Source organism: Rhyacophila brunnea, unplaced genomic scaffold, assembly GCF_057557595.1.
Source record: "Rhyacophila brunnea isolate RB1 unplaced genomic scaffold, BYU_Rbru_1.0 scaffold_13, whole genome shotgun sequence".
NCBI classification, from domain to species: Eukaryota; Metazoa; Arthropoda; class Insecta; order Trichoptera; family Rhyacophilidae; genus Rhyacophila; species Rhyacophila brunnea.
The window spans coordinates 38,324,436-38,334,961 of record NW_028232785.1 but is presented as its reverse complement, the minus strand read 5'-3'; the positions used below and the strand labels follow the sequence as shown (position 1 = coordinate 38,334,961).

General features: G+C 34.6%; 1 protein-coding gene across 1 annotated transcript; it reads right to left on the bottom strand.

Annotated features, from left to right (window-relative positions):
* Window positions 1-1,577: 1,577 nt before the first annotated feature.
* On the bottom strand, window positions 1,578-8,674 carry LOC147077467 (uncharacterized). Its single transcript, XM_085940838.1, has 4 exons — window positions 8,369-8,674; window positions 7,960-8,106; window positions 5,819-5,956; window positions 1,578-4,019 (listed from the first exon to the last, which is right to left on the bottom strand). Exons 1-4 carry the CDS (start codon window positions 8,558-8,560, stop codon window positions 2,889-2,891), a joined length of 1,608 nt encoding a protein of 535 aa, XP_085796964.1. The 5' UTR covers window positions 8,561-8,674; the 3' UTR covers window positions 1,578-2,888.
* Between the last annotated feature and the right edge of the window lie 1,852 nt (window positions 8,675-10,526).

Sequence of the window (10,526 nt, the reverse complement as noted above, 5' to 3'; positions counted from 1 at the left end):
AAAGACAACGGGCTTGCATTTTTCATGATTTAGGAAAAATTTTGCCCATTTCATGTCATATTCAATTTCGCACATTCGGCGTAACATATGCAACACCGTTCTCAAATACGTATAATATTGAAGTCATGAAAGGATGATAAAAAATACTGTAGAAAGAATGGAGCAGCATTTTGTCTAGGAATGTCACTGAAATCAACACTCCTGTTGGACTCTGAGCAATAATAACAACTGCTATATTAAAAGCGCCCGTGATGGCCGAGTGGTAATGTATCCGCTTCGTAAGTTGAGGGTCTCGAGTTCAAATTCAGTTTGCGCATGCACAATAAGAGGGTTATTCGAATTTCAATTTGGGTGACCCAGCAAAATGCTGGATAATTGAAACACTGTACTTGGATGTTAAATCATGTGCATCGCCAGTGAACGTTAGTGGCTGTTTTTTTTTAATTTTTCACGTATAGTTAGGTAGGTATCCGTGGCTCTATCCGACTGATTTTCTCGTAGGGATGCTTACATACTGTAGCTTAAAATATAGAAGGGATCTTTATTTAGCTACATATTTTTTCAGACTTTTACGCGGCGTAAATGTGAACTCTGCCATTATTGGTGGTGTTGGCTTGTGTGTCTCTGATAATTACCTTAGGAATCGAGGGCATCCGTTGTTTGTTCTCCCACGGTGCAGAACTAATCTGCCATTAGTAATGCCAATTGGGAGGGCAGTAACCATGTTTAATGAAATCGCTTCGGATATTGATATATTCCACTTACGTGAGGGTGAATTTAGGTGGACGTTGTTTTATAAGTTTTTAAGATAGGGTCTATCAAAGTTCACTCTCTGTGCTTCCATCTACTTTTATTTTGTTACTTATTTTATTTATTTTCTTATTTTATTTCTTATTTTGTTTTAGGTGGACGCTATTTTATAAATTCCTAAAAATAGGGTCTCCTTAGAAACTCGGTGTACTTCTTTGAACTTCTATATTATATGTTTAATTGTATTTTCATTGCATTTGTATGTTTATATTATGTTCTCTTTTTATATTTTCATTTTTATCCCTTTTATTACATTTCTTTTTCTTTCTTCTCTATAATAACGTTTCATATCATATTGTGAACGACTTAAACTTATAATTTGTAATGTCCAAAATATGTTAAAAAATAAATAAATTGAATTGAAAATATATTGAAGTTCATGAAAGGATGATAAAAAATACTGTACAAAGAATGGAGCAGCATTTTGTCTAGGTATGTTACTGAAATCAACACTCTTGTTGGACTCTGATCAATAATAACAACTGCTAACATATTAAAAGCGAGTTCAAATCCCGGGTATGGGAAAATTAGCATAGGTATTGTTTTTGAATGTGTGTTTGAATGTAGAACATGGACCTAATAGGTTGAGCAAGTGGTTAACATATATTTCTCGTAAAAAACAATTTTATGAAACACTCTTTATGGGGTGGCCATGATCCACACCGGATTGTGGAGCCAAATAATAATATATTTAAACTTTTTTCAAGTATTATTTAATACGTATGTTAATTTACAGTGGATTATAATAAAAGAATAATATTATATAGTGATATCTTTTATTATCCAAAACCCATAATATAACAGGGCTGCCAACTACATTTTAAACTCTATATAATTTTTTCTATATCGAATTCACACACACATGTAAAAACATCAGAAACAAAACCGTCACCATGGAAGACCCTCCTTTTCGCCGCAGCGATGCTACAAAAGACATATACGCTCTGCTTTTCTCGCATGTCGCAAGACGTGGCGATGGAACTAGGTAGGTAGTACGACCTTGTTCTTGCACTATGTCCCAACAGTGGGTAATCAATGACAGGGTAAAGTACGTAGAAAACAAAAATAATCAGTAAGTATAGGTACCAAATTATATTATATCATATTATAAGCATATCCAATAATTATATATCCAGGTATAACTATTCTCGTTTTTTTTATTAAATTTCTAAATAAAATGACAGAACATAAAACTAAAATAATCGTAATTTACGTGGCAGCGTATTTTTTAAGTAGGTTATTATGAAAATATACATGCGTGAACCGATAAATTGGTGTTGGCTAATTTCCAACTCCTAACAATTAAAAAATAACAATTCAGGTTTATTATATGCATAAATTTTTCTATTCTCCAGATGTTTGATAGTTTTAGCAGGAACCAACACGTAGTTTCAATTTATTCCGGTAGGAAATTTCAATACAATTTACAATGTCACAACAAGAAAAACAACGTAGATTTTACTATCAATAAAATATAGTCAGAGGTAACTTCATACAAAGGCGGCACAATCAGTAGGTTTATATCAGATCGCATTATAAAGGTAGTCGTTCGAGGCACCGTCCGACAAAACAATAACTTCTTGCAAATACTCTTAACATACAATATGCCCTACCCCTAGGGTCGCTTGACAAGATAGCATATAATCACTCCTAACCAACATTTATAAGGGTATTCACAATATGAATATTGTCATTTATTTAAGCGTAGGACATCCGTATTGTGAATATAATAATATATTTATCATTTTATACGATGGTCGAGGCAAAAGCGTCAACCGAAAGCGTCGTGGGCACAGGTTCCAATCCTGGCTGGACACCGTTTCTCGTAAAAACTAAATCTGTTAGGATCGGAAATGGTCGATAAAAATAGTGCATTACGTCGTGAGCATCTATATGGACATACAGTGTATTCATATGGTTTTTCACCTGTGTGTGTCATTTCATGTTTTTTAAGATCACAAAGATGCGAGCATCTTTATGAGCATACCTTGCATTTATGACGTTTTTCACCTTTGTGTGTCATTTCATGTTCTTTAAGATGACTACGTTGCGAGCATATATATAAACAAACCTTGCATTTATGAGGTTTTTGAAGTTTTCCACCGGTGTGTCATTTCATGTCTTTTAAGAGCACTAAGTCGCGAGCACCTATATGTGCATTCCTTGCAATTATGAAGTTTTTCGCCTGTGTGTGTCATTTCATGTTTTTGAAGACTACTAAGTCGCGAGCATCTATATGGGCAATTTTTGCATATATGAGGTTTTTCACCTGTGTGCGTCATTTCATGGTTTTTAAGACTACTAAGTTGCGAGCATCTATATGTGCACACCTTGCATTTATGAGGTTTTACACCTGTGTGTGTCATTTTATGGATTTTAAGATTACTAAGTTGCGAGCATCTATATGTGCATAACTTGCATTTATGAGGTTTTTCACCTGTGTGTGTCATTTCATGGCTTTTAAGACTACTAAGTCGCGAGCATCTATATGGGCATACCTTGCATTTATGAGGTTTTTCGCCTGTGTGTGTCATTTCATGTTTTTGAAGACTACTAAGTCGCGAGCATCTATATGGGCAAACTTTGCATATATGAGGTTTTTCACCTGTGTGCGTCATTTCATGGTTTTTAAGACTACTAAGTTGCGAGCATCTATATGTGCACACCTTGCATTTATGAGGTTTTACACCTGTGTGTGTCATTTTATGGATTTTAAGATTACTAAGTTGCGAGCATCTATATGTGCATAACTTGCATTTATGAGGTTTTTCACCTGTGTGTGTCATTTCATGGTTTTTAAGAGTACTAAGTTGCGAGCATCTATATGTGCACATCTTGCATTTATGAGGTTTTTCACCTGTGCGTGTCATTTTACGTGTTTTGAGATGATTTAGTTGCGAGATAATATTTTCTTGACTTCGACTACCAATAACGCCCATGTGAACTATTTTGTGACTTTTTAGAGCACTTCCGGATCCAAAAACTGCGTTACAAATGCTGCAAATCAAATTACGTGAGAAATGAACTACTCTTCTCAGAATAAGTCGAAGTTCCTTCGGAGTCTCTCGTTCTGAGATTTCTCCTTTAATGTTTCGTTCATCTATTGTCATTTCAGAATACTGCATCATTCTATCTTGGATTCCATCGGGTGAGGATTGTTGACACCTGTCTATATCGTGATGCTTTGTAAAAAAGCCTTTAGTAGAAACCTAGAAAAACCAAAATAATCGATCTCATTATAATATAAATTAGATTTTAAACTGTTCCATTTGAGTTATTTTTTTATACTTTTGCCTTACAGCATCTTCAGACATTATAAGTTAAGTGTGAGTGAAAATGACAATAAGAAATGGTAATAGTTCCAACATAGATTTTAAATACAGACACCATAAAAAGCACCTGAATGTAACATCGAAAGGCAAATGCACAAAACAGACTATGACACAATATTGTGGTACAACTCTTGGTAGTATGTTTAAATCTATTATAGTTCCGAATGCGAAATTACAGATTGATGGGAATAAAATAGTTCTACTCGGCAACTGTGTGTACTGTTTATTTCTCATATATATTGATAAAATAATATTATAAAAACACCAGATTAACGTACATCTTATGAGGCAGTATTGCACCCTGTTCGATAAAAAAAACATTATAAGCTAGTAATTTCTGTGTTAGTGTGTCATTTGGGAGTATGCATAGTGTCGGAAAATGCCGAAAGGCGTAACCGATGTCACAAAAAATGTTCAAATTGATAGAATGTATATTAAAATTTCATTAAGCAATATAGATCAATAGTATAAACAATATGTTAATATTAACTAGAACTTACTTATCTTGGCTACGATTATAAATGTTGTATGCAGTGTTACAGAATATATTGGGGACGTGGATTTATACCTGAAAGTGCGGGAGGGAATTTATATTCAAATTTCATCAAGCGACTTCGATCAACAGTTTAAACAATATTTTTATATATCATACTTCTGAATTCGTGAGGTCACGCATACTAAGCGTCGCATAGGGACGGCAGTTAACCAAAGAGCGACACTCTCGAGAAGGAATGATTCGGTTTATATAATTTACACATATTAAATGTTATTGGATAAATATTTTTCGAATTAATAAAGTTTACCGGTTGAGCACATCTGATATTTAAATAATGATCTGAGCAAAACAGCAAGTCGTGTTGCTAAACACCTTAAAAACTGACCTGCGCAGAAGCACACGTACTTTCGTGCGCATATAGTAGGTGTGTAAACGCTGTGTCTTTGTGTGAAAAGTGTGTTTTACACGTTACAATAGTATATTTTCAGTTTACAATGAAAACCTCATCTCTATCGCGGTATGACAAAAATCCTTTACAAAGATAAGCACGAGAAATTAATGTTTTTAATTTGACCCGATATTTACAAGTGATGAAAAGCAGTACAATTTTATGATAAGTAGATATATATTTATAAGTAAAATGATATTCACAGTTTGCGTTTTATAACAACTGTACTAAAAAAAACAATAAAGACATTTGAAAATTATAAAAAAAATGTGATTGGGCATCGATATAATATTTAATATGTATATTGATTACTTCTACTATTTAAGTGATAATTTATGTTCTCCTAATTATTTAATAAATACATACCTGCAGCAATACAATCAGTTAATATGGCCTTAAAAAGCGTTTTCATCAAAACTCTATAATTCCCCTGTATTAATTAACCTATCATAATAATTAAGAAGTTGAGATTCTAACTAGTGGCTCTTATAATACTCTCTGAAGCGCTTTCCAAATTGAGTTACCATAGGCGTATTAGTTAATATTAGCTTAATAGTTAATCGGCTTTTGTATTTTAAATCAAGGTAGGTAGGTATTGATTACTTTAATTACTTTTTTTCAATACGACTGGCTAGGAATGGTACGGAGATTTATTGAGATTTTAAACGTCAACCTTCGATAAAAATCGGCGAATAGAGAAGCAAATGTTACAATATATAAAATTGAATATACCCCATGTCTTGTTGTGTAATCTGAATGTGAACATCCGGGTTGAGGATCTTCATCAGAAAATGCTGGCATTTTATCTTCAGTGAATTCGCGCTTTATGTCAGTCTCAGCTTTGCTACCAGTGACACCCGTCGCAGCGAACTGAATTAAACAACGTTTCATATAACATGCTGTCAATAAGTACATATTATTAATATAACATATTAAAACGTTATTATCTAGGTGGAAGTAGCCTGTTGAAATCCGACATAAATAGTGCACACTAAACATTATCAGGCATACTTATTGGTTTTCATAAAATTAGTATTTAAAATTCAATAAAACCCTGCCTAAACTAAGCCATAATATCGCGGTTAATAATAAGAGCTTTCCAAATTGAAGTACTATTGCCAATCAGCTTTTGTATTTTAAATCGAAGTGGGTTTTTTAAAATGTAAATTTAAAGGTAATTTAAAATACACGTAAATTATTATCGATATGCCGCCTGATTATTACGCACCAGGTGCGTCTATAGCGTCCAATGACTTTATAAAGTTTTTCCAAGAAAAGATTTCTTCAGTCGGTTATATATTTTCTAAAAAGTGTTTTCAAAATTATGTATGTTCCATATATTATATAAAATTCCATAAAAATGTTAAAATTTTATAAAGGAACGTCTCTCAACAATTTACGTCTGAAACGAATTCTACAGTTTTTTGACAAATTGTTCAGCGCAGAGCGGATACTTTGGAGAGACTGGTAGTTTTGGGTAGCCTCCAAGGCAGGTGAAGCAGAGGAAGAGCGTAAAAGTAAAAGAACTGACTGAGAGCAGCCTTCACTCTGTCCTGATAGAAGCAGAGAATTGAGAGGAGTGGGAATTCTTGATCACTTAAAAGTTGATAACATCCCAAGGTGGCACCATCCTTTACCATGAGGGAACGACCAAGAACTAATGGGAAACATTGAAAATGTACAGATGTATTTAACGATAATAACTGTTCACACGTAAGATTGCTGACTGTCGTAAAAAGTAAGCGAGACGCCATGTTGTCATTTTATGATAGGTACTTTTTGACAGATCGTGAAAATCGGTTAACCTCAAAATGAGACTGCGCGGTGTAGGTTGTTTTTTTTTCAGCAGGTTTTCCAGTGTCGCTCTACTGCGCAGGTGCGAATATCGAACAAATCCCATCTGTCACGTGAAAATTCAGAAGCGAACTTTTTTGATTCATACAAGCAATCTTGCAACTTGCACAATAATACGTGTGTACACTTGGATTTTCTTTTTATGGCCTCGGTAATACGTACTGTCTGCAGTAAATCTTTGAGAAGAGTTTCAAGTCATCAGCAAGCAACATAAACATAGCATTTTTAATTACCAATGCAATGTCATTTATAAAAAAAGTGAACAGCAATGGCCCCAACTTTCAGCCCTGAGGCACACCAGAAAATGTTTTAAATGTCATGTCTGCGACTGATAGAGGGTGAACGATACGTATTGTTGAAATTCTTAGAATTCTCCCGAATAACGCGATAAACCGTTTAACGGCCTGCTCCAAATGCATGCTGCTCATTCATTATAAATGACCGGCGCCATTTATAGATTAATACTTGAGTCGGCAAAGAAATGACTCAATCCTCGGAGAAATCATGCTGTGCATGATCATCTCAAAAACTTTTGCTGGTGAATAGAGAATGGCTAACGGCCTATAGTTTTCCACTGATGACTCCGTACCACTCTTAGGAATTGGAGTAACTTTCGACATCTTCCGTGCTTCCAGAAAGATACCCGTTTCCATTGTCAGGTTGAATATATATATGAAAGTGGCCCTTGACAAAGTCAATACAGCTTTTTAAAAAACATCTTGGGACATGTGCGGTGCCTAAGAGCGAGTATTCTTATTTTTTTAATAAATCTAAACACGTCACCCTCATCAATTGGGAAGATGTCAACGGATTGGGCACCGCATTATCGTTTTCTCTACATATATATGAACGCGACATACTTGTTTCTCCGTCTAAACGCGCCCATTCATGTAGCGTCTCGAGACAATGGTGTCACGTGTGAAACGGCTCTAAGATTAAAACATGTATTGCTAATTCTAACCTTCGATATAAAACTGCACCAAGGCAAGAAAAATAACACATTATACAATTGAACAAACCTGCTGTATTGGTCTGTAATCTGAACCCGGTTGAGGATCTTCAACATCACATAATGGGTCTATTACATCTTCAATAATCTCGCGCTTGATGACGTATAGTTGATCATCCGTCTCAGGTTTTATATTAGAGAGGTCCGCTGAAAGATACTGAAAGAAACATTATGGTTAACACAGTAAAACCACTTTCACTTTCAATGACTAATTATAGTCAACATGAATTAGAAGATAATCTGCCCTAACCAAATCACAAATGTATAGTAGCTGTCAAAACGTAAAATCGAGTTATTTTTTAAATCAACGTTTAATATCATTGTATGTCACTACGCAGTTTATAAAAAAGCAACATATTATTATTCCACACTAATCGTTGTTATTTAAAATCTAAAAAAATCAGTTTCAAAAAACTAACCTCGAAATTGCAACTTAAATCGTCGGCTTTCTCCTGCTTTACTTGAGTGCGAACTTCTGGGCTGATTGGGTGGCTAATCTGCGTATCAAACAAAAGTTTGACTTCTTCATCAGATTGTTCTCCATCACATTCTCGATTTACGTCCATTTTAATGGTAAATATGTCAGGAAGAACGTGACAGATAGGATCCATTCAAGGTACCTACATTAATTTAAGAAAAGTGTTGCCGCAATACGTAATTATTTATTATGTATGGCCGAGATACTAAAAAGTCTATTCCGTGGAAGCGATCAAACAATAAAGTGTGTTTTATTGGATTTAAATTTTGTTCTATTCTATTTGAGGAGGTAGTTTTTTTTCACTCGGGTTTTGCCTTTCGATATTTTCAAGCACTACACGACGTATTCACCAATGGCAAATACCTACACACTAACAGCGTATACTGTTACACCCGTGACTATTTGGCCTCTCTTGATAGTCTAAATTGCGTCTAATTATTAGGTGTAAACATGTCACCTGACTTCTAGTCAACAATGGGCGTACGTACGTCCAAAATTACTTGATTAACTGTAAACATGTTCAACATGTAGGTACCTACTTAGCACGTAAGAATTGTATCTAATTATAATAATAGTATGTCTGGGAAGAATGTGATTGTGCCGAATAAAAGAGACGAAGACAAAGAAATTCGGGAGTATGTAAAAAGAAAAGATGGCATCGCTGCTCAATATAAAAAGAATGGAAAAAAATACATACCTAGTCACGGGAGGACTTGGTATTGAGTTCGCGAATTCCTGCGCTAACAACTTATTCATGTATTATAAAACGAATTCAGATAATAATAAATAATTAAAATATAAGCGATATAATTAACATTATTAACGTAATAATATAATATTAATTTGGATAGGTACTGTTAAACATAAGTTTCTTTTGTAAAAATAACCCTTGAAAATATTATAAAGCCACGTTTTCAACAAATAAAGACTTTTCATTTATTATTTAATTTTTGTGAAACCCGGGTCCTACCAACATCCCGAGCTAGCCACAGGACCCGAGATATCTCAATATGTACCTACACTGTGATTTTTAACCTATATATTAAATCAATTAGGTACCTAATACAACAAAGTAGAGACACTTCATTGCCTACCCATCCAATCAAGGATCAAGTAAGTAGGTATAACAAACTAGACATTGTCAACGGGCCATGTCTTTTGACTTTGCCCTGTCTATCCGTGCTTGGTGCAAATCACACCCAATGTCCGTGTGCCTGGCTCAAAATATGGGTGGCATTTGGTTTGTATTACACTGACAGATATGTTCATATGTCATTATGAATGCCGAGATGGGCTAATCTCGTTATGATTGAGGAAATGCAGACGATCATTTTCATGCCATTGTTTTGTTTAGACAAGAAAACACTTGTGGCAACACTTTTCTAACATTAGGTACCCTGAATGTATCCTGTCTGTCACGTTGTTCCTGCCATATTTACACTTAACATGGATGTAAAGCAAGAATGTGATGGAGAACACTCCGATACAGAAGGCAAGTCTTTGTTTGACATGCTGCCTAGCCGTCCAAACAACCCGGACCCTCGCTTTCATGTAACGCAAGAGAATGCGGACGTTTCAAGTTGCAATTTCGAGGTTAGTTTTTGGAAACTAAATTCCTTTACAATCACTTTAGATTGAGAATAACAATGATTGTTTTAATTAATATTATAAACTGTGGCCTCTTTACCAACTATGTAGGAACATAAGGTGATATTAAACGTTGTTTCAAAAAATTACCTGTTTATACAATTTGACAGCTATAATACATACATGTCATCTAGGTTAGGTTATCTACCAATTCATGTTAAATATAATTATTATACATCGTTGTATGGACGTTACAAGAACTGAAATTGGTTTTACAGTGTTTAGAAAATATAATAATGCTTTTTTCAGTACCTTATGGCGGACCTCTCTGATAAAACATCTGATAATCAACCAGCTGTCGTCAAGCGCGAGATCATTGAAGATATATCACACTCATTATATTATGATGATGAATGCACTCAACCAGGTTGTTCGAATTCAGATTACAGGCCAATACAACAGGTACGTTCAATTCTACGCAGGTACATGTGCCGTTTTCTTCTCTTGGTGCC